The 24,884-nt window shown below is 43.5% G+C and overlaps 2 protein-coding genes and 1 long non-coding RNA gene across 3 annotated transcripts; 2 read left to right on the forward strand and 1 right to left on the reverse strand.

Moving 5' to 3' along the window:
* Positions 1-9,577: 9,577 nt before the first annotated feature.
* PDCL3 (phosducin like 3) lies at positions 9,578-15,726 on the reverse strand. Its single transcript, XM_084526931.1, has 6 exons — positions 15,591-15,726; positions 14,717-14,846; positions 14,026-14,116; positions 13,182-13,325; positions 12,096-12,304; positions 9,578-10,508 (listed from the first exon to the last, which is right to left on the reverse strand). Exons 1-6 carry the CDS (start codon positions 15,594-15,596, stop codon positions 10,366-10,368), a joined length of 723 nt encoding a protein of 240 aa, XP_084383057.1. The 5' UTR covers positions 15,597-15,726; the 3' UTR covers positions 9,578-10,365.
* Positions 15,727-18,437: 2,711 nt separating this feature from the next.
* LOC311441300 lies at positions 18,438-20,433 on the forward strand. Its single transcript, XR_014695876.1, has 2 exons — positions 18,438-18,529; positions 19,640-20,433. It is a non-coding gene; the product is annotated as an uncharacterized lncRNA (long non-coding RNA).
* Positions 20,434-23,797: 3,364 nt separating this feature from the next.
* Positions 23,798-24,211, forward strand: LOC311431896 (histone H2A-like; the record flags this gene model as incomplete). The annotated part of the gene is made up of 1 exon (XM_084509872.1): positions 23,798-24,211. The coding sequence occupies one exon, from the start codon at positions 23,798-23,800 to the stop codon at positions 24,209-24,211; it is 414 nt and encodes a 137-aa protein (XP_084365998.1).
* Between the last annotated feature and the right edge of the window lie 673 nt (positions 24,212-24,884).

Genomic DNA, 24,884 nt, shown 5'->3' on the forward strand with positions numbered 1-24,884 from the left:
ATCATGAACTGGGTACAGTTTAGATTTTTAAAAACATCCTATCCTCTTCATTTTTCTAACAAGATACTCTGGGATTCTGTCTTAAGGGAAGATGTTCTGAGAACAGAGCTGGGAAATTGGAGCTTCCTAAGCATCTAAGTCAAGTATTGATGCTGAGCCATGCCAGAAGCAGAAATCCTGGTCCAGACCATTTGGATTAATGTTTCGTGACCTGACCTGCAAAAGAAAAGGATATCTCATCCAAAACCTAGATCCCAACTCCACATTTCAGTTCCACTGTTGATAAGCAGGCGGCTTAATTACCTCCCAAAGTGATTATGAGGCTAGGTTATTTAAGGATTGAAAAGCTCTGTGGAGGCTCTAATAGCGGAATTATTCACCTTACAGGAACAGAGACAAGCGGGGCACATCGTCTGTGGGCACAGGCAGTAAGCTCATACAGGCACCGCACAGGACCCAGGGCTCTTCTGGCCCATTGTGCCCACCCACACAGAGCACATACCCCTGGAGAGCCCTTCAAGCATGTGTGAAAAATGTAAATTGTGAATTGCACCTACCACAGCTTTGCTTTCTCTCAGCTGCAGCATCCCAAGCGGGCAGGGGTCTGAGGGAGAGGGCAAAATGCCCAGTGGCTGGTCCATTGCAAGGAGCTTCACTTATTGTCTGAAATTTATTTATTTATTTGTTCTGTTCTGAGTAACAATGCTCCTTCCAGGCAGTAACCACTTCACCAAGACACAGGACCTTCAAATCTCACAGAACAGTGCTATAGCTTTGCAAAAGGCAGGGTTAGATCCTGAGATTTCAGAGACCACGCACCCAACCTGAATGTAAAGGAGAGATGTCCATCCTGCTGCTTTTGTAGCTAATGGGTACATTTGAAGCTGCATGCTCCAGTAGTTCCAGCCGGGTCCTCTTTGGCCATTTCTCAGTCTGTTCATACAGAGTCCAGCTGCGATTTGGAAACTGTCTGGATTGATACTTTTCATCATACCTGCTTTGAGATATAAAATAAAAAAATAAAAATGGGGTTATTCTGAATAGTTTCTTCCATCATAAATAAAATTGCAAAGCAATGCAGTCCTGCACAAATGTGCCTTCAGGAAGAAAGAGGGAGGCGAGCCTGTGAAGATGAGCTGGATCGCCACCTGTAGCAGGGAGCTAGGACAAGAGCCTGGGAAGAAGTATCATGTTAGGGCTACGATCCCTACTAGACTGCTCAGTGAATGATAGCTGCTGTTGGTGGGAGATGTGAGACCTCCTGCTAGTCCCCGAGCTCTGCCACAACAGGACTGCACTCTGCTTACCGCTGCCAGGAGCTTTGGTATCCTACAGCAGGAGAAAACCACATGACTCTCAGTTATTAAATGCCCCACAGGGCTGTGCCTAGATGTGCCCTCATTGTGTCTAGAAACTAGTTTTTGCTAGTGAAGACATCAAGTAAGTCCTGCTGCTTTCCTGAAGAGCCTCCTCCAGTGCCTCGGTATGGCTTAAGCGAGGGAGAGAGCTGTGGCAGTGAGAGACAGCGATGGCATCTGCGTGGCAGCATCCTGGGGCCTGGCTCAGCTGCGAGGAGGCTGACTGCTGCTCATCTCTAATGGCTACCAAGGGGTTGGACGTCCCTAGGGACCAGGAAGAGGCTCTTGTGCCCTTTGCCAGGCTGTCCACCTGCTGCCTGCAATGCCATGCCAGCAGTTCTCCTGTGGCTGATCAGAAAGGCAGAGAAAGGTCTGTGAAAGGACTCTCACATTTGCATAATCAATGTGGATGAAGGATATTGATTTCCTTCTTTCAAACCAATACTGTATCTAATAGAAAGTTTTTTGTTTTAAGTTTCCAGGTCTTTCCTAACACCACTGACAGATACTAGCCCTCAGCTTCTTCACTCATCATGGGCCGAGGTGGTCTCTCCTGGCCAAGAGGGTCCTAATGCTCAACCATCCAATAGAAGCTATCTATTTATGCAGGCTTTTCTCCAAAAGAGAAGTAGAACATCCTAGAGAAAGGCATGGAAATGACCTTGCCTCCAACAGGGACTGAAACAAGGAACTGGTGCAATTCAGTCCTGTGAAGACTTTGGCGTGTTCACCTCAAGCACTGGCATGGGGCTGCTCTAGTTCACACAGGCCAAACCCATTCCTCAGCATTAACTGGATTTGGATCCAAGTAAATTTTGTGTCTTTCTTGCTGAGGACTGATTTAGATGTGACATTTTTGTGGACAAGCTGCCCAAAGCTGTGGTGGTATTGGGGGGATCAGAAGTGTGTATGACCAACATGGCAATAGGGGTACTATTCCTGAAAAAAAAAAAAAAATGTAAAATTAATGCTATTTAATGTCATGTTCATGCACAGTAATAGAGCCAGATAAGGAAAAACAAGCTGACAGTCATTAGCTAAAGCTCATAGAAACGTGTGGGACATGCTTGAACATTCAGCTGGTGTGCACATCTCACTGTAAGCACTCACGGAGACTGCAATCCTGCATACAGCAGAACTGAGCATCTCAAGTACTGACATGGGTATTTCACCGAAACCAGCATTATGTCTAAAAGTCCAGTGACTGTAGCAAAGGAAGAGAGGTCCTTTTCGTGGAGAACATTGCCATCTTGTGCACGATTGCAGTCACTTTGTGCCTGGCACACTTGTGAGAGGTGACACCGTGGAATTACTCATCCCTCCCACGTTCCCTGAGAACTCCAAAATGCCTGAAGCAGAGTTTGAGCTCCTGAATGAAAAAGTCTCCCTAAATAGGATGAGTTTGTTCCAGTCCTCCAACACTGAGAACAAGACCTGAACTATTTTCTGTGCTGGAAAAATTTCCTTTTTATCTTGCAAAGGGCTTTAAAAGTACAATTCATGACCAAAAAAAAAAAAAAAAAAAAAAAAAAAAGAGAGAGAGATGCATCACAATGAAACCAATAAAATAGTTGAAAATCAGGAGTAACAAAGACATTCAAAAGCCTACTGTTCTTTAACAACTGGAATAACATCCTTTACTGACAGACTATCTGCTAGTGCTGGCAGCCACAGAAACACATTAGGTATGGTAATAACAGAGCACTCCAGGTAAGTTTTGTCTCACTCAGTAAAGCTGGGAGGTGAGCAGGCAGCTCCAGGCACTCCCTGGATGTTGGTGGGTCCGACAACTTGTCCTGCATAGCCCCACTGACTGCTTGGCCTCAACCAGGATGGCATCAACATCAACTGCATTGCCCGGCCACGATACTTTTATGTTTTCCCAGTTTGAATGGGTGGTGGAGTACAATCCATCAGCAAAAAGACAAAGCAATGGTTTTTTGTCTCTCTTTTCCATATTAGCATGCTTCAAAGTGCAACAGCTACAGCCAAGTCAATGATGGCATAGCTACTAAAATCGCCCTGATATCTCTTTTAAAATGGAACGTAAGTAGGGCAGTAGCTAAGTTTGAAAATGTCACTACAGTGCTATTTAAGGGAAAATAACATTTGACACCTCAGTGGAGAGAAAGGCCCACATTACCAGCTGGGCTGGATCTGTAGCATATGTCGGATGACATGGTGCCACCAGTGCTTCATGTGTCTCGTAAAACTGGATATAAGCAGCTCCTGTCACCTGAACATTTTGTAGCCTTTGCTGAGCTTGAAGGAAACTAAAGACAGCTTATTAGTATGTAAATATTACAGCAGTGCCTTTCCCTGGCTTGAAGTAGGTATGATTTTTTTAATGATCAATTCTACCTATTGAAAACCTGCCTGATTACTGCTCTCATGAGTAGTGGCACTTACTTACAGTCTACCTCCTGACATTTCTCTATGGATCAGCACATCTGTGCTTATCTTAATTTTTTCTTATTATATACTGAACTCAGGGTTGAAGCTTGTATCATCCCGCCCTACACTTGTCCCCTTGGTCTGATTCAATGCTCTCATCCACTCAGTTATCCTCTGTGCAGTCTCCAGCTCACGTGTGAAGCTCCTCCTTTGAGAAGAACACTGCTTCTACTAGTACATCCCAGCACCAAATACCCTTGAATTTTCCTCATAATGCCAGCCCTTGAATTTATCTTTGTTATCTTGTTTCATCTCTACCCTTCTTCCCTAGAGATGGAAAAACTTCTCATTGAAGTCTCCCATCTCAGCCCCTTTCACCTACCTGTGTCTGTCACCCATCACGTTAAAGGTTGGATGTGGTGCTTAGGGACATGGTTTAGTAGGTGACATTGCTGGTAGGGTGATGATGGGACCAGATGATCTTGGAGGTTTTTTCCAACCTTAATGATTCTATGATTCTACGTATTCCACTGCCTCGAGAGCCTTCCCCCTCCCTCTCCATCCATGGGGGAAAAGAGGCTGAGAAGCATCTTCAAGCATTTCCAGGACCAGCCCTTTGGTCTGCATTTGGTTCACCCTGCAGGATCTGGTTTCTATCCATTCCCCAGCACCACTGGATTTGCCAGCTAGATATAATCAGAGGTTTGAAGAAGTTTGGGGACATTTACAAGCCAGAACTTTTGATTCATCCCATCAATTTTTTACCCTTTTCTTGATAAAGAAACTAGCCCATGCCTTGGAGTTGTGGCAGAGGTCAGCCTTCACCACTGTCTGTTGCTGGCCTTCTCCTGCCACAGAGGGCCCCTCACAATTGCTCCTCTAATTCCCCAAGCCCAGGAACAACTACACCCCAGAAAGTAGGTGTCAGCTTGAAGGATCCAGGACTTCCCTACTTTCAGCTTTACAAAACAAACGTCGTCTGCATATGAGCAGATAATTGATGAAGTTTCCCAGCACCCCTAGAAGGTCTGTACTATTTTGCAGATGGATAAACTGCAATGAGGCAAGTAAAAAATTTCAGCAGCTGGTTCCCCTGCCTTTCTTGCTAATGGAAGGATTCCTGTGGGTATTTAAGGGTGTGGGATGAGGATGGCACATGCCACAGCAGGAGTCAGTGTTACTTTGGGGATAGGCAACAGCTGTCTGGAATATCAAGACCTGCTCTTGCTATTACGTGTTATACCTTCTGCATCCATGAGCTGCATCTTTGTAAGTAGTTTTGTGCTTAAGCTGTTCAATATACTGGAAGAAATACACTTCTTATATCAGATACAGCGATCCAGAGGCTTACAAATAAGAATAATTACATTCATCTCATTAATTGTCCATTAACATCTGTTACACAGGGTTGTTCTGCCTTAGGTTATGCAATTCCTTGCCCACTTAACACTTCAAGTGTTAAACGGAAAGGACCTCGGATGTACTTGATATTTAATATCTGCCATTTCTGATCAGACCTCAATTCCTTCAGTCAGCTCTGTAAATTAAAATTAATCTCGTGAAGGCCTGAAAAATGGCACGGTGTCAGGAAATGAAAGATTGAACGCATTACATGAAAACAAGTCAGAGTGTTCATCAATCTCCCCAGCAAGTCTGGAGTGATTCTCTCACTGCTTGGATTTTCTTTTTAATGGTTCTTATCTGAAGCCCAGAACCGTCTTCCAGGGGAGGGGATGAATCCTTTCCTTGCATCACAAATGCCACCTGCAAATAGGCCTAAGGAGTTCAATATTTTTTTATAATTCTGTGAAGAAGCTAAATGCATCAATAAAATACTTTATGCCTCTCGCAATCCTTTGATGACTGAATTAGCTAAATGAGATTGAGATGAAGAGTGATTTAAAGCTGGCTGTAATGAGAAATGAGTTCAGCTGGATACGTACGGCATTCCAAACAATTGGCAGGGAATAGATTAGGTTTAGCAGTGCGGTGATTTAAAAGTATGTGACTGGCATATGAAGAAGGGAAAGCATTCCCCTTTGATCTTAGCAAGAGTGACGTTTCTTCAGACATGATCCAATCCCAATAAATATGCAGCAAGAGATTCATATAATGGTGGCTTTTTTTTTAAACCTTCTTCCCAAAACAAGAGCTGGTCCAAATTGTTACTGAGGCTTGCATTAGAAGTCTCATTTCATATTGCTGCCCAGCCTGTGAAATATAAACCTTCCATGGATTTCCAGAGAATGAACTATTGTGATCTTGACCTTGCAATATAGGAGTAATAAAATAATAAAAAGTAAATAAAAGATACAGCTTTAGTTTCATAGGGATCTCTATAGATCAAAGCTACTTTCTTCATGAATTCTACGAAGACGTATTTATGTTTGTTCAGATGTTGTGCTATGTCCTTAACATGGGGTCTTTATTCTGTACCCCAACCCAGGAGCTGGAAGCCCACACCTAACTTTTTCAGAGTAAATCAACTCATTTAAGGTAAACTAATCCCTGCAGTAAGGCTAACCAAAGACCAGCCTGAGCATATTTGGGAATGGAGATGATGGCTCAGACCCAAAGCCAGGCAAGGCTGAGCTGAGCCCTGGGAATGACACCATGGGTATTCACAGGACACTCCTTCATTTCACCTCCTGAGATCCAAGTCCTGAAGACACTTCTGCCTATGTGCAGTACCCTGAACGTGGTGGGATTAAGCACCCACAGAGCTGGCTGCTTACCCTGCCCCTTACCCTGCTTGTACAACAGAGCTTGGTTTGGCAGGGCTTGATGAGTGGAAATTATCAGTGCAAGCAGGTCTGGGCATTGTAAAATCAGAGTGGTGACTTACCTGGATTAGGGCAGCCTGACATGAACTTAACGTGGCTGCACATAACCCGGGTGAAACAGCAGACTTCAGCCCCACGCTGTGAAGAAAACACTCTTTATTACTAGAAGTTCACTCGCATTTCACACGAAAACTCCAGAGTGACTGGCCACTAATGGCAAATCATCTGCACCTCTCTATGGCCCATGGTTACTTTTTTTTCCACCCGCCGTGTGGGATGAGTCAGGGACTCTCTCACAGCAGGACACAGAACAGGGACTTCCACAAGCCTCAGCACGGTTTACAGGATCAGTGCCTCTGATTCTCCCAGGATAGCTGACAAAAAAGAGCCTCCATGCACTGGTGAGAAGTGATCATCAGTCTGACAATGACTGTTGACAAGCTGCAAAAATATTGATATTGCTTTTAGCAACAGTGCCCCAAATCTTCACAAATGAGAGTTGAGGCTCCCCAGTTGTTTTCTCACATTATATTGCCTCATTGTGCTATGCATATTAATTGGCTGGTTTGGTTCATGATTTAGCAACTGGCTTCCTTTTTGAACTAAAGCTTGTTCCCCTTACTGGGTGCTTCCATAGCTTCTGTTGTGCTGAAAGGTTAAACAGAGCTCATTATCCATTTCCAGCAGAGATTTAATTTCTACAAAAGGCCTTGAGCAGAGAAACATGACTAGCAAGAAAAGGAGTAAGCTTACAAGAAGCCATTTTCACACTTAGTCCAATACCAGGAAGCTCAGGGACCATTCAAAGTCACGCTCCGTGTGGGTCTCAGCAGAACATTCAGCCTCTTTTGTTTTCTAGCTACTGCTCCATCTGCATTGTTCAGCATAGCATCTTCCAGTGGCATGCCCCGGCACATCAACACAACTCAGGATAAAAGCATCTCAGGATAAAAGATGGCACAAGTCAAACTTTGTCCCCATTTCTCCTGAATTGTTAAATGCTGATGAATGACCCCAGACAGCCCCTGCTGCACCCAATCTCATGCGTAACCCAGGAGGCAGGCCCTGTTCGCTCCTTGCAGAGGAAAGACCCAATACCTTGGGGTCCCTCTAATTGTGGGGCAGGGGGTGCCATAAGCAGCGTCCATAGGCACACCCTACCTGTGGCCAAGCAGCTTGGAGACAGCGGGATGTCTCCACACAGCCCCAGTCCCCCTCAGGAGCTCAGTCCTCTTGGTGGGCCCAGCACCCACACATCCCATCACACTCCTGTATAATACAGAAAGGCAGCCGTGGTTTTCTTTTAAGGCCCTACTGGAAAAGAAGATTGTAAAGGAAACAGTCCAAAGTCCCACTTTCCCCTTGTATTTATTTATTTTAAATTAAATACTGGACACAGAGGGGCAGGAACACAGCTCAGTTTGGTAAAAGGACCACTAAAGGCTGCCTTTGACAACTGACCAGATTCAGTCTCTGCTTTCAGGAAGGAGGACTTGTGAACTAGTTATTGTATCTATCACCCATCAGCTAGCTAGGGTGAAGTCCTTCCTGGAGCTAGCTCAAGCTCCATACTAGGCAAGCTTTATAACTATACAAGGATGACAGCTGCCTTTTTGGAATCCATTTATAAAACACCTGAGGCAACAATAATGACTTCATGGAAGATGTGCTTGGTTTCCACACTCCGTCAGCTTGCAAAAGGAAGAGGAGAAGAGATTAGGCAAGCCTTACTAAAGAACCTGGCTCTTCCCATTGATGAACCTCAAAGGCACTAACAAGATGATGGATTTACATTTTAGAGATGGAAAAGCGTAGGCACAGAGCTGCCAACAGTCAGCCAAGACTGGATGCAGAACAGAATACAGTGCTGGTTTCTCCTGTTGTGGTCTATGAATCAACAGCCTAGAAAATCAGAAAAGCCCACACACGGAGTTACTGCCACTCTCCCTCCTTACAGAGGCTCAAAAGAGGGATTAAACAGAAACAGAAATATATCCAAAGTGTTACTTACTTTTAAAATCTGATTTTAAATTAAAGTTGTTGCAGCAATGACACAAAATAGACTGTAGATGTTATCCTCCTTCCTAGAAAGTTTGAGAAACTTCAAAAATAAGGTGAGAGGAGTACGACAGCTGTAACTGCATTAAGTCAACTGAAATGCTAAGAGCAGCAGACGTGGAGAGAGAGAGGCTGAGGACGTGACATTCACTCCACACACATTTCAGAGGGTCTCGTTTCAGACTAGCTTTAACTTAGCTTTTTGGATCAAATGCTCTTTGGTGGCTGGCTTGGCTTCCTCCAAAAGAAACCCAACTGATGTGCTCAGAGGTCATTCTAAGATGTGAAGAAAAGTACAGTTAAATGAGGACAAGCAAAGAATAAGCAAAACGTGCTGACTTCTGCTAGAACCTGTTTAACATAAAGTAGGTTAATCCTTTATAGAGGTCACTTCTTGGCTTTTCTGGGCAGAAGGAGCTGTCCTCTTCCTAGACTGTAAAAGATACAAGTACCAAAAAAAAACACTAGGTCTGATAGCATTTTGGATATTCCAGTGTCAAGAGAAGTGCGTCAGTATGTACAATATGTAATAATCAGTATTTATCAGTTTTTATCCTGCTGCATTTTTGCTCGCTTCCAGCATTAAATGTTTTACCTGTTTTATCAAAAAATACAAAAAAGAAAGACAAAAAAAAAAAGAAGTGGAACCCAAATCCCCATCCAGATTTCAAAGATAAAGCTTTGCATCAGGGTCTTGTAACTGTTTCTTGAGCTTCAGGTGAAGCTGTTTGTTATTTAAGCTACATATTAGATTTTACTGGAGAGATAAAATGCAGGAAAAATGCTGAAGTTATTACGAAACAACACAAAACTTAAAAAACAAACCTTTGCTTAAACAGTGTTACATTCTGTGCCATCCACCCACAAAATCCATCAGTAATACAACATGCCCATGGGACAGGCTTCTCAGCAAAAGCTCAGAGCTTGTTAGCCCAAGCTTAGACAAATTGAGAGCTTTCTTTAGAAAGAAGATGGGAGGCTTGAGGCTTTTGGTTTTGTTTTAATATGGGAAGACATCTTCAAACATCATTTTCCCCTCTCATTTGGCAATGCCACTGCTGTAGTAACACATCAGACTTCTGGTTTTGTGCAGGAAATCAACAAAACTTCACATTGGATTGCCACCATCTCAAATTTTCTTTCCTGATCAGTAGTGTGGTGTTGGAGATGCACCCCCTGCAAAAGGGGAAGCATTGCTGCTGCGCAAATAATTGCGCATGAAAGGGAGTTTTGGACTTGGCAGGTCCCAGGAGGTGACGGCCATCACCAGCATCTCTGGAGATGTTGGCACTCACAGCTCCCGGCCTCGTGCCGGCCCTTCTGCCAACATCTACACATGATGGACTAACAGAAAGCCAAATTCAGAGCTGTGCTATAACCTGTCATATTAAGACCAGCTGTTTATACACACAATCATGTCAAAACTATTAGGCTCTAGGCCACTTAGTATTTCATATTTTTAAACAGCCATCAATTTATTTAAATAATAACAAGAGACTTTTGTGTCTACTGATGCCTGTATTTTAAACCTTTGAGTAATATTTACTCAAGCTTCATAATATAAAATGTCTTTCATGATCTTAAGTGAAATTGCAATAATTTCCTCCCCACCTCCACAAAAAAACCCAACCACCTTTAAATTTCTAGATAAATGTCTGTCTTGAAATAACACTCTTCTGGGGTTCAGCAAGATCTCGATGAGCATTTCCAGTGCTTTAGATGGGAACACTGGCTGCAGGCCTATTGGATCACCCTTGGTGCTGATGCAGGAGTTAGTCATCCTCTGAGTCACTCTCTTCCCTGGTTGGGACACACGCCCTAATCGAGGACATGAGCTGGTCCTGGATCTGCTTCCTGGGGTTCTCCTCGAGGTCTGTCTTGATGGCACCTGACTCTGAAATCTTCCACTCCAGTTCTGCGTGAAGCAAAATGAGAGTGCCATGAATATGGGGAGAAAACTGGGCTTTTTCCACATCTGACTCTTTTTGACACATGCTTGTTTACCTCAATACACAGTTCTTTGCCTTTCTGGTTTACTCGCAAAAGGAGAAAAGGTTCCCAGCCCAGCCCCTGCCCCATCTCCCACACCCACAGCAGCCAAGCTCTCCCTTCAGGAGTCAGGAGTGCTGGCACAGATCTCAGCCCAGGCCCCAGAGCCAAAGTACAGGCTCAGAGCAGTGCTCTGCAGCCCACCCACGGCACACCCTGTCCCCCCCTGCTCCCATTACAATGGGGAGAATCAAAGAGAGAATTGACACAGGGCAGCAGCTTTAGATAAGGCAGCTCTCCTGGGGAAAGAGAATACCACCTCCTTCTACCCACGTAAGGACAGAAGCCAGGTTTGCACATCTACTGCCAATACATTCCAGCTGTTTGCATCGTACAGCAAGTCCATCACAGGCAGAAGACGTAGGGAACAGACTGTATGCTGAGTGGCAAAAGAAAAGTAGCAATTCCATTTACACATCTGAATTCTAGCTATTTTGCAGGGATGTACTCTACTGATGCAATCTACCCCTTCCCCACTACCCCATGCACTTATTATTAGTTCCTTTCAAGACAGTAAAAGAAACTCCACCACCGGTAGTGGGCCTATTACTACATAGACCCAAATTGGATTGCTTCCCAGAAGTGGTAGAAAGTCAATACAACACTCAGTTGAAACCTCTCTCCTAGTTCTGCTGCAAAACCCATCATTAAATCTAATTTCCTTCAGACATTACAGACTAATGAATACAACCTCACACTTTCTTTAATCTCCAGTGGAAGTCACCTAGACTTAGGGGATAAAGAAAGATAAAAAAAAAAATAAAAGGAAGCGTAGAATTTCAGTACCTAGCTTTTTGCAATGACTGAATTAAGCTGGCTCGGCTACCTTTGGATCCCTCAAAATCAATTATTTATGAGCTAGAAATGGGAGAAAGATGACTGTATGTTCTGCTACCCTTCAGTGCATAATTAGACAGCCTCTACATGTGGAGTTAGTTACTCTCAAATTAGTGATCTCACCGGCAAGCTCTTCTCCTTCTGAAATTTCAGACAGTGAAGTGTTTTCTACAGCACACGTTCAAGGTAATCCAAAAATCTCAGGCTTTTGTTAAAAAACAATAAAAAAAAAAAACTCTTTGAGAGGGTCTCTTGAGAGAAAGAGAACTACTGGTGGCAAGATCAGTCTTTCAGGTAAAAAAAAAAAAAAAAAAAAAAAAAAGTAGGGGCTTGCCCTTTTAATATATTCAGGAAAATTTGCTTCACAGGACAAGGTGTGAATACTTGCATACACACAAAATAGATACCTGTATCTTGACCTACCCAGCCACCTGCTGCTTTTACAATATAGCTTCAATCACATTGTTAAGCCAAAAGGGTAGGGGAAAAAAAAAACAACCCTCATGACTTTTAGTGATTTCCATTCTCCTAATTCCCACTTCACTTCTTTCTTTCCCAGCAAAACTGTTCATTATTTTCACTTTTCCTCTGGAATATTTAAGATGCAGACACTCACCATCCCTTGTCAGGTTCATGCCACCAAACACCAAAGGCCCAATGAACTGTGCTTTGATGTCTCCTTCAAGGTAGACAAATATCGTAGGCAGATTCTTATCAGGGTAGTTGGGTATGCAAGTGGTAGAGATAGCTTTGATGAATTTCACATCTCTGAACTTTCTTGCAAGCCCATTCAAATGTTGATTTATTAAGGCACAGAGTGGAATTCTGTAAAAAACAAGAATAGACATGCATAAGAAAAACTAGAAGACACATTCAACAGTAATCTTTACCAGAAGAAAGGTTAGAAGTAACAGTTAATTGGCAAGACAGATGTACCAGAAACAACTTCTGAATACATTTGTTGTCCAGTACTCCAGCATTCAAAGGAATTCAGCATCACTGGAGGTGGTTTTTCTTTGTTTCTTTTTTCTTTTTTTTTTTTAAATATTAGCAGTACCACTTTCCCCCCTTTTATATAAAGAGTTTGGTTTAAAAGATATGGTGTTTGAAAATTGCATGAGAACAAGTAAAACAGAAAGAAAAGCAACTCCTGGAAATGAGGAAGCTAATGACAACAAATACCTGTGAGGCAGTTAGAGACAACAAACAAAATCAAATATTTCTAGACCTTCCCAGAAAATTACATCTACTTATAAGACCTTTTTAACAAGATGTTCCATTACGTTGACAGGACTGAAAACCTTGTTCACTCTGTTTTTATGCATCTAGCAAACAGGTCAAAGCCACACAGCGATTCTTCTACGAAGAAAAGCACTTGGCACTTTACCCAGAATAATTTTCAAAGATCAGTATTTCCGTGGCAGCAGAAATGGGAAGACCTCTACCTCTACAGAAAGACTAATCACACAGCGCAGTGTGTGTATATACATATATAAAAGAGCCATTTCCTGGTAACATCCTTTCAAGAGCAAAGTTTGTTTTAAGAGCAAAGTTTGCCTGTCTTCAGCCAACAGTAAGGAAATTATTAATTCAGTATTTCTTGTAACTCCAGAATCAGTTCCTTAATTTCCACATTAACTATACACTTGTCTAGAGTATTTTCAGCCACTGACAGTGAAAGGTTTAGCAGAAAAATTCTTACCCTTGTTTGTAGAGGTGCAGGACTACCCATATACCTTTTCCAGCTTTGGTAACCTCTTGAACATAATCTTTTCCAGAAATCTCCGAAACTTCCCCAAATTTATTCTTCATTTGAGCTGCTTTCATTTCTGCTAACCGTTGCTGTCTGTACAACAAGAAATAGGAAAGAAATATTAAAAACAGATGCACTGTTGATAGAAAAACATTTATAGTCTAAATCTAGACTTCAGTGGCAGATTACAAACATCTTCAAACCCCAAAGCAACAAAAGTAAGTTAATGTAGGCTACAGATGTTCTTACATTTTTGTCACAAGTTAAAGCCATCAGCATACAATAAGTACAACTATGTTTCATAAATGGAATTTGTCATCTCTGCCCTCTGCAGACATTTCTTCTGTAGATACTACACCACCAAACTAGATGGTAAAAGTCATGAGATGAAGAAGAGAAAGAGATGATGGTAAATCAACACTGCAATCATAACTATGCAGCACCTTATTGTCACTCCTACAAAAAATGAGAAAACTTGAAGCCGATTATCAAAGCTCTCACAGTCCCCATTTCACTATTCGCTCGGTGGGCATACATTATCTCTGCAAAATTAGGTTGTAAATAAAGGACACTGAATCTGAACTCCACTATTCTATTAAAGACACTCAAAAGGTCCACATGAGATCAGAAACACATTGCAATTTTTCTAGCATCAGGCCTAAGAACATCCTTCCTCTCTTCAACACCATCTAATAGCATGTATCTGTATCTATAAAACAAACAAAACAAAATACCCAAAAACAACCACATGCTCCGGTTTTTATTAAAACCAAGTTCTGTATGATGCTCTAACCTGTACATTTCAATAGCTTTCTCATCTTCCTCATTAAATTCATCTTCATTTTCTTCTAGCTCTTCCAGAGTCATGTCCTCATAAGTCTTCACTAGAATGGAAGCAATATCAAATCAGCAAAAATCTCATTCTGAGAAACTTCTGCCTTTCAGTCTAACAGAATTTATTTACTTTAAGGATAGATTAACTATACAAAACGTTTTTTCCCTGCAATATTATTGTTACTGGATTTTTAGAAAATATTATGCGCTCTATACATATAAATGGTATATGCATTGATATATACATTGATGTAAAGAACTGAGCCTGAGGCTGGCTACACTGGCATAGAAGTACCTGAGCTAGCTTTCAAGTTCTGTGACTGCAGCAGAGACATGCAATACAGCAGGGGTGCCTGAATAACAGAGGAAGCATACAACAGGTAACGATCATGTTCATTAGATACTTTTATTTGTGCATTCATATGACAAACTCCCTTCAGACTGTTCTTATTTCAGCTTTGAAACATTTACATTTATAAAAACATGGCATTGGCGTTGAGAACAAAGTCTTCCTGTCCTGAAAGAACCATGTATTCAGGAACATATTTGTCTGATACTGGCAACAGATGGTCACGCTACACAAGAATTATCTCTGGTATCCCTTACAGGTTTAGCAAAGGACACATTGCCTCACAGGCATATAAACTCACCAAGAGACTTCTGAAGGATCATCAGCTGCTCCTCCTCCTTTGCACGCTCCTGTTCTTCGAGGTTCTCCTTGGGAGGAAGGATGCCTTTCTTGCGCAGGATGTCATTCCACTCCGTGTCTTTGTCTGGGTCCTACAAAGAAACAAGAAACGGATGGCATGCGTTCAACAAGCACTTTGACACATCCAGAAGTTAGCAGAAGCAAGTTTTTCAAGGGACACATGGCATTAATACGGCAGTAACTGTCTGCATAGCATTGGAGATTCAGTGTGCACCCTCCTGAGGCTTTTTGTGGCCCCAAGAGGGGACTGAAAAAAGTGACTGTGACTTTTTATTTGTGGCCTGAGCCTCCTTGGTGGGGTCTGTCGGTGTGCCTACAGCAGCGCTTGGAGAGAAGCGCGCGTGGCCACTGCTGGATAAGGCCACGGCTAGGGATCAGATTTAAATCTATGCCTGAGTTTTAGAAGCTTTTGTAAGCAAACAGCTCCAATAATCCCAAAGAAGAAGGCCCACAGGCGCCTATGTATTGCTGACAAGCTCGAGTATTCAAGTTATCCTGTAGTTCCTTGTTCTAAACAGGAAAACCCGGCGATAAACACTCGTCCTCTTGATTTTAGCTCCTCCCTGACTCGAGCCAAGTCCCCAAGCCCCCTCAGGACCAGCAGCTTAAAGAAATAACACAGCAAACAGAAATATAACAGAGAGGCGGCCGCGAGCCCCGCCGCCGCGCACCCCCGGCTCGGGGCCATGCCGGGCCCGCCCGCCCCAAGCAGGGAGCTCCGGGCTGCGGCGGGGAGCACCGGGGCGGCCCCGCCCGGTCCCCATCGGGCTCCCCCGCACCCCGGGACCGGCTGCCCGAGCCCCCCGGGCCCTCACCTGCATCTTGCCGGCAGGGCCGGGGCCGGGGCCCGGGGTTCAGCGGTGCTGGGCTGGGCCCGGTCCCGGCGTGCGCGGCGCGGCCGGGGGGAGGCGGAGCGGGGCGGAGCGGAGCGGGGCTGCTGCTTCCTTCAGTGCCTAATTAGGGCCGGGCGGCTCGGCCCTATGGGGCAGGGTTGGACATAGCGAAGGGTTTTGGCCTTAGGAGGGAGGCTGAGCGTGTGGTAGGGCCCCAAATCGGGGCTGGGAGGGGTTCTCGTGTTGCCTCTGCTGCCGCCCAGCGCTGCGGCGTGATGGCAGGGAAAGGGTTTAGTGTCAAGCGCCGCAGCCTGGTTAATTAATAATTGGTGGTGTTCCCTGCTTGGAGGACCTAAAGCCATCCCATGGTTGCCTGGTCATTGCGAGATCCCAGGCTCATCCGTCCCAGTGTCCCGCTGAGTCTGTGGCGTGAGGCTAGTGCTAAGCGGTCTCCATTTCCTCGGGGTCCCTCGAGAGTAGCCAGCACTGCACTGCCTTTAACAGGCAATGCCCAGCGCCCCTCTCAGTGAGGCTTTAATGCAATAAAAGCCTTAATAATTCAATTACAATAAAACAATGCGTACAGAGATGCCACCACCCTCTCCTCACCCCCCTCAAATCAGCATCAGCATGGATGTGATGGAGCTAGAGAAGGTGCATTTTCTGTGGGGCAGAACAGAAGTTCCTACACTCCCTGCTCTAACATAAGTTCATGGGTACTCTCATGATGTGGCCACAGAGCCCTACTGCTCCTGCCCAGCCACGGCTAGCTTGTCCTTGTCAGCCACCAGTTGTTCTGGGGAAGCAGCATGGCCCTGGGGCATGGTATGCCTAGCAGACAGCACACTGAGCTGGGCACAGCCTCAGCTCCTCAACCTCACCAGACACCTTCCTGAAGCTACACTAAACCTGTTGGTCCTAGAACAACCTGCTTGAGCAGTAGGGTTGGACCAGGTGGCCTCCAGAGATCCCTTCCAACCTCAGCCATTCCGTGCTTCCGTAAGCACGTAAACCAAACTAAGCACCATCACAGAAAAATATAAATAAATACATAAATAAAATTGTCAACCATAGGGAATATTTCTCCATAAGCATGAAAACGTATTTGATGGGTTTGGGGGCTCTCTTCTACCTTAGTTTTTCTCTGTGACACTTCTTTATTTCTGCATTGAGTCCATTCTCATCCGTCTGTAGTTCATACCCTGTGTTATTGCTTCACTGGCTCCTCTCATTTTTCTTTTGATGCTCTCTTTAAATAAATAAACAAAACTAAACTACGTATTACCTATTTTTAACACACAGTTTTTGTCCATGCCTCCACCATTCCATTTAGGATCAGCACCCCATTCCCTAAAAAAAGGCACGTCTTCCTCTGAAAATAATTGAGCAGATCTTAGACTTTCTTCTTAAAAACATACATCAGAGGAGAAGTGGGAAGAGGCCTGCTCCTGCCTCCCCCTCCATTTTGAGCCTTAGCCTGGTGGCCAGCAAACTCATCCAGGAATGGGGTGCTGAGCTCTGGGTCCCCAGAAAACTGCCCCACCACAACGAGCCCACAGGCCTCAGGACTGTGCTTTTTCTGATCATGCAGAGAAACTACTCTGTCTACCTCCAATTTAAAAGAAATGGATAGCCACAGCTGTGCTTGGAGACAACATCAATCATTATGGTGAATATTTGGATGAGTGGAGAGTGTCCCTTACCCACCTCCCAGGGCCCTGGAGGGGAGGAAGACTCTTCTTGGTGCCTAGGTGCACTGAGTGCTCATCCTTGTGAAAAGTGCAGTTTTCTGAGTGGTGTTGGAGCCACAGTTATAGGTGATGTGAGAAATATTAAAGCAGGAAGGAGTGGGCTACAGCACCTTCCAGTGAGCTAACACCTGAGCTCAGGCTTTTGGGATCACAATTTTGAAGTCTTCTGCGGGCCCTCTTGAAGAAAGTCTTTTGGCTCTGACCCACAGATACTATCCCGCATGCAGAACTGAAGGCTTAGCCGTCTGTGCCAGTTTTCAGTGTGCAACTGTTTTATCAGAGCCTGGGCTTTACAGAGGACCTGCTGGTAATATTCATCTTCTGTGGCTGAAACACCACTCACCACGGTTCATGCATGTTGCTGGTTGGAACCTATTCCGGACACCAAGAAGCAAACAGAAAGAACATGAGCACAAACACAGCACACCATCATTGTTTAAAAGGTTCCAACAAGTGAAAACATTCACTTGTGAATTTCTTGAGATTCTTGCCAGGTTAACTCAGAGGAACTAACCGAGGACCCTGACCACCAGGAGCCCCTGTTCCCACAGCAAACCCTGAGTTACAAGAAGAGCCCCAAGCCCTAGGAGCAGCCCAGTCCTGTCACTTGATGGGGCTTTGTTCACACAATATGAGCAAAGCTAAGAGTCTCTCTCTGGCCTCTTCACCCAAAGGCTCCCTCTGCCTAGGGCACACATAACACGCTGTTTCCACCTCTCTCACCCAACTAAAAATACTTGGCATTTACAAATCGCATCTCCTCTATGTACTTTTGAAAATCAAGCCTCAGCAGGAAAGAGAAGATTGTTTTTACACATGGTGTACGGACAGAAATACTCCAGGCAGAGTGGCTAAGAGCTGGCACTGTCACAGAGAGACTGAAATATAGCTGTAGCTTGGCCCTTCGAGACAGGCTTGCTTCCCCCCAGAGAATTCACTTCAGGGTGTCTATAATGTATTTCTTCCTTTTCCCTCAAATCAAGGGTTAGGAGGAAGGTGAGCCACAGGTGGGAATGACTCATTAATTGTCCAGGTGACCAACTAATGAGGAGAAAATGTTGCTAATAAAAAGGCACTGCTCCCTAGAGCTAGGGTGAATGATATTTGGTTTGCTTGCCTTTGACTGTAGTAAGGCACAGACTGGGCTAAAATAAGATTTTTTTTCCAAAGGTAACAGGATATCTTTTTCATCTATAGTAGATAGTGAAAAATTTGGGGTTATTTTATAAAGTATATTTATAGTACATCTGTAATGAGAATAATCAGAAAATGAGATTGGGGGGAGTCTGACTGATATTAGAGTTAATAAGCTATGGCTTGGTTTGCCTGAATTTTGCTATGGGTTGTATTCTTTTGATTTGCTTTGGTTCTTCCCTCTGAAATCTTATTCTGATTTTTCTTCTATATCTATGGTTTCTCTATAGAAACTAAACAAAAAGCTATGCTAATCTGGTGATAGATGTTCTTGTATCTTACAGCTGTGCTGAAAGTTAACTATCGGATTTACTCAGATTCTAAATAGTACTTAGATAATTATTTTTGCCATTCTAATTGGGCTGAATTTCATTATTCTTGACTTCATTCTAAATTGGCTATAATGTCTATTTTTGTTAGCAGTATTCTGTCCAAGATGATTCTTCCTCTTACTACTGCAGAACATCTTCAGTATTCTCACGGCAGCTAGAGAATGTCCCTCAGGGAATTAATTTAGGAACTTGTTTGAAAACCTCTCGGAGTACCTCAGGTGTAAGATGCTTCGGGTAATAGGAATCTTTCACTTTTCTTTCACTTTTTGTACTTAAAATGGAGATCTAAATAATGGGAGAACTTGCAATACAGATTCCTCTTGGATAAAGAGACAGGCTTAGCCTCAAGTTAAATTTGAGAAAACAGGTGTAGTGTTTAAGAACAGTCTTCAATAAGAAGATTCATTGTGCCCCAATCTCCAATACAAACTAAGTACCAGAGAAAAAGACTTTTTTTTTTTTAAGCTATCCATATCTGCTTTGATAGTCTTCACAGCTTTTCAAACCACTCTGGCTTTATGAAAAGCCAAAAAGGCACCAAAAGGCAGGCTATAAAAGGGCAGTAGAAGTTAAAATCCTAGTTCTGCTGTTAATGAACTGTGGTGGGTAGCTCTCCATTCCCTTGCAAAAAGAACAAGCTTTCTTCTTGATGTGGAAGAGTAGGAAGTGTAACTTGCCTGGCTGTAATCTTTTCTTGCCCTTCCAAGCACCTGGGTAATGTAAAGGTCTCAAATCCTATGTCTCTCTGTGCCAGTCAGGATGTCTGGACGTGGAAAGAAAAATGCAGTGGCTGGCAAACCTGGATCTAAAACAAAGAAATCTAAATCTAAATCAGCTGGTCTGCAGTTTCCCGTGGGTCGTGTCTACAGGCTCCTTAAGAGAGGCAGCTATGCTGACAGGGTTGGTCTTGGCTCTGCCATCTACCTGGCTGCGGTGCTGGAGTACCTGACAGCGGAGGTCTTGGAGCTGGCAGGGAACGCTGCACGGGAGAACAAGAAATCCAGGATCCTGCCCCACCACATCCAGCTGGCTGTGAGAAACGACGAGGAGCTGAACAAGCTCTTCTCCTGCGTGACCATTGCTCAAGGAGGGGTTTTGCCAAATATCCTTTCCGAGCTCCTTCCAAAGAAAACTACCCAAAGTGCTGCTACTTCTGCAGAACAACCTGGTAGCCAGTGAAACCTGCTTTTCCTGGTCTGGTCTGTGCACTTATTGATGATGGGACTCTAGCACCAGTTTTGTATGTGACTATCTGTTTGTACTCTTTCCACTGAATTTTAATGTGTTTTTTTTTTTTTTAAAGTTTCTAATAAACTTACTATAAAGCAAAGTTGTTCTCCTTTCTCTTCACTGCTCTCCTTCCAGGGATCTAAGAATCCAAGAAATGTGGTTTTCTTTTTTACATCTAGCATATCACCCAAATAACTCTCAAAAAAAAAAATAAAAGTATATTAACTTTCAAAAACATGTTTTAAGTAACAGTTGTGGAGCAGGCAGAGGAGTCATGATGCATTGCCATTCATCTGAACTCTTCTTCTGTCACAAACTCCTAATGCAGTTGGTTCAGCACCTGGTAGGTTAACTCTGCTTCAGAAGTAACTGTTTGCTTTAATGCTCACTGCAGCTCTACAAGCAGTAGAGAGAGCCTCCAACATGAGTCTAAACCACTGTCCCCTTGTCATACTGACTATAGGAAGTGTATTTGAAGCCCAGTACAGTGTTTGTGCTGCCAGTAGAGGTGACCATCCTGTTTCTATCAGTGCAGAAAAACAAACATCTCCAGCTCCAAACAATTCCCTAAGCCATCTCTGACCAACTCACTTAAAGCAAATCCCTTCCTTCAGGGGGGTTACTGGGATTTTCTCTCTGTTTGTAATTGATGCAGAGGCTCCCTGCTGATGGGGAAACCAGTGGTCTGGTGCAGCTGTGTTAGGATCAGTCTGGCCCCAAGGCACCATCTCACAAAATTCACAGCATCTAACACAAGTGCTGATAAGGACCAGCTTCCCAACCTGAAGCCAAAGCATCAAACTGTTATCTGAATAAGATCTGCCTGTTGTTTTGAGTTTGACCTGGCTCATTTGCCCTCTTCAAAGCATCAGTGTGTCAAAGCCTACAGGTCAGGTTTTATGATCCTGAAGGACATCAGAGCTGTGTGAGATATGCAAAGTAAATGTCTCAAAATTACGCTTGGGCAGGAGAGAAAGATACCTGGCAGAGCAGCTACCTTCATTTCTACGGTGGTAGGCAACTGGAAGACTCAATGCCTGTTTTCAAAGAGCAAATTAATGAGATCTTGGCTAACCTGCAACTGAAGTAAAAATGTAGATCTGCAGCTTTGTGAATATAGTAAAGATGTGGTACATGCAACTTCAGCTATGTGCTGAGTGTTTACGCCTATTAATGGAGAAAAAAAAAAAAAAAGAAAAACTTCAAGGGAGGCATATGAGAAATGAACATATGAAACTCAAATTAGTTCCTCCATCTGACCACGGCAAATGAAAACAGGTCTTGGAATGATTATTTCTTTCAAGCAAGCAAAAGTCTACATGTTTGCAGTAATGAGGGAAGACTCAAGGAATGTACTAATTTCATGCAGTTTTAAGTGTGGCATTTATAGCACCATCTATAGCATCCTCTGCTGATCTAAGAGGACTGTGTTTCAGTGATAGTGCTGCTCCTGTGGCTCTGCTCTGCACTGCACCAAACATCCCCCCAAGGCATGTCCAGTGTTCACACAGCTCCTAGAAATGCCTTCACCTGACATTTTCTGTATGACAAAAGACTGAGGGAGCAGTGTGGCCTTCTCTTTGCTTATACCCAGAGACTGTGGGCACACCGAAGACTGTGGTAAGGTACTGGTCCAACTCAAAGGTCCATTTTTAGGTATTTCTTTGATCAAAATCAATCTCAATTGCTTTCTTCTAGCCAAGAGTTTAAGCTATTTGTAAATTAACCAGATATCAGAGTGATCTGAAAACTCACCCATCTGGCTTTGCAGTGACAGAGGATGGATAACTTCGAACCTATCTGCTCAGTCAAAGTTTCTGTTGTGCCAGGGCTCAACCCTTCAGCACTTACATGTTGAAAAAAAAAACAAACAAACAAACAAACAAAAAAAAACAATGATTCAATTACACTGAACTCTAAAAGGGACGTATTATGACCTGCAACACAACTATGCATGACTTTGAAAAAAAAAAAAAAAGTGACAAATGGGGACAAGCCATAGAATGCAAACAACCCAATGCCAGAGGTCCTGAGCTTTCTCAGGCTCTGCAGTGGGGTCACAAGGCACTTCGGCCACTGCTGGCAGCACAAACAACCAGGGTATAACTTGTTGTGTTTAATTCTTGATGACTACAGCAGGATGAGTTGTGCCCCCTTCCAGTTGTAATAAATGAACTGCCAATCAGGGGTATTGCCATTCGTTAAGTCAGTAAATAAATGCATGTTTTCAGAGGAGAACATCAGCTGACAAAGTGCTAAGCAGCTCTACAAGGAATAGTGACAAATTCACATGCTCTTGAGTACTGTATCGAGTTGCTCAAGTGTTGTGACCTTGATTGTTTTCCATTTTGAGAGGCTGAATCATCGCTCACCCAGGTGGCATTAAATGACAGAAGAGGTGCTAATGATACGGCTACCACTACAGAGTTTAAAAGGGGGCAGCTCTTTGTAGGAAGTGTAGTCTAGTAGATTTGGGTTATGATATTGTTGAGGAAAAGGATAATAACTCATTCAGGTAAATTTTGTTTTTAAGAATAGATGTTTTATATTTCCATGTTAGGTAAGCTCTTGAGTTTTATAAGTTCTGAGTTGGCATAAGGCTGTTGGTTAAGGTGGTTATTTAATTTTATTTACTTATCTGGGCTATTTCTAAAATTAGTTTTTTTCCTAGGGCCTTCAGAAACTTCCCATAAGAATATATATATATTTTTTTTTTTCTATTTCTAGGGGCTTCAGTTTGGTATCTGACTTAGTTCATCACCAAATCTGGGTGGTGCCTCCCATTACCTAAAAAACACCTAATGATCAAATCTTAAAAGCAAATCTATATACAGGAGCAGAACCTTCCTGTGTTCATCTCTTAGCTGTTTTATCTTACACATTAAAGAGGAGTAAGTGCTATTCAATACCAGAGACTTTGTCAGTAAGAAGTAATAGAGAGTTGTTGAAATGGGAGTAATACTACACAAGCAGATGGCACTCATGCATTTGTAGTAGTCTGATGCATAGTGTGCTGAGCAGAGTGATTTTGGTGTCTGATGTGAAAAACTAAGTGTCTCTTCTCATAAGTCTCGTTCCTCGTTGTGACCTGTTACTTTGCAGCAATAGGTCCCCTCACCTTTGGCAAGATCCACTTGAAGTGGCTTCCAGCAGATATATTTTTCTAATGTAACAACAGAAAAAAATGTATTAATTTCTAGCATGGGTTATCTCAAGGCTATGATGATAGAAGCTGCTTAGTGTGGTGCTTTCTTGTTTTCTTTTACCAGAGGTAAGTTCAATAAAGGTTCCCTGCAGGGTTTCTGGACTCTCATGGGTATCCTGGAGCCTTGTTTGCTTAACTTTGTCTCGTTAACAGAAATGCTCCTTTCTGGATCTTGCTCCTAAGTTTCTCTTTACTCTCTTGAAAAGTCCTGGAGGTCTGGCAGATGGCCGGCCTGCTGCTCTGATTGAGCCTGTAGATGCCTCTTGGCTGGAAACTTGTCAGGCTCCTAGAGGAGCAGCCAGACCCATCTGCTCCTTCAGACAAAAGTATGAAAGAACTAGCAATCTTTCTGAGAAGAAAAATGACTTCCTAAGGAATTAGGCAGTGGAATGAGGAGGATGGAAGGAACATAAATGCTGAGCTTTTGGTGGTGGTGTCTTTGTTTAATTCCTTTTCCTTTTGTACTAGATTGTTAGAATGTCTGAACACAACAAGAAAAACCCCAAGCTCCTCCTTGTGCCAAAGAAAACTAAATCATCCATGGCTGGTCTGCTGTTTCCCGTGGGTCGTGTCTACAGGCTCCTTAAGAGAGGCAGCTATGCTGACAGGGTTGGTCTTGGCTCTGCCATCTACCTGGCTGCGGTGCTGGAGTACCTGACAGCAGAGGTCTTGGAGCTGGCAGGGAATGCTGCACGGGAGAACAAGAAATCCAGGATCCTGCCCCACCACATCCAGCTGGCTGTGAGAAACGATGAGGAGCTGAGCAAGCTCTTCTCCTGCGTGACCATTGCTCAAGGAGGAGTGCCACCTAATGTTCTCCCTGAGCTTCTGCCAAAGAGACATGGTCTTCTTAAGCCACCCCACAAAAATGTCTGGTCACAGGAGTTCTAGCTGCCACCAGGCTCCTGAGCTTGTGTTTCTGCTGGTGCTGGCATCTTCTACAGCCTGGACCTCTACATGTTTTTTTTTTGTTTTGGCAACTTTTGGTTTATATTCGTATGTGTATCTGGGTGCTTGTCTGAGAAGTGCCGAAGACAGGGTTGCTAGTTCAGTTCTTGCTATGTCCTTCAAAAGAAAGCTGACAGACTACTTTTATGAATACCCACGTGTGAAATGGACTCATGTTGGTCTTCTCCACTTCTATAAAATATTTGTTGCATCATTTTCTTTCCAGTGCAGTTATCTAGGGAAACCTGGCCTATTATCTTCAAAGCATGGGGGTGGGTAGCTGGGATCTGTTTATTCAATATGTGTGAGAGTCTGCTTCATCTGACAACTGTGCCCATGAGGAGGTCTGAAGTGAACTATTTGGTGTAAGTAGATGCACTCAAGAGACTTACACTGGACTTCCCTATACATCAGCTTTACTGTCCTTATATTTTTCTCTCACTTTTGAATGCTGAAGTAGGGCTGTGCTGTAACTTGAGAGTGTTACCACACGTGCCTTGGCCCAAGGGTGGTGGAATTTTCCTCTTAAGTTTCTGCGTTTATGGAGTGCAATGTGAGGAGTCTTCAACAGAAGGTGTATAAATGTGGCCAGTGTCTGAGCATTAAAGATCAGGAT

The sequence above is a fragment of the Aythya ferina genome (genome assembly GCF_964211825.1).
Source record: "Aythya ferina genome assembly, chromosome: 1".
In the NCBI taxonomy this organism is placed as follows: Eukaryota; Metazoa; Chordata; class Aves; order Anseriformes; family Anatidae; genus Aythya; species Aythya ferina.

What these genes read in the sequence shown, in the direction of transcription:
- PDCL3 (XM_084526931.1), bottom strand. An exon ending in AAAGCTATTGAAATGTACAG is followed by an intron (nt 13,326 to 14,025) that starts GTTAGAGCATCA and finishes CTTGTTGTACAG; the next exon opens with ACAGCAACGGTTAGCAGAAA. An exon ending in CTGCACCTCTACAAACAAGG is followed by an intron (nt 12,305 to 13,181) that starts GTAAGAATTTTT and finishes TGTTTTTTACAG; the next exon opens with AATTCCACTCTGTGCCTTAA.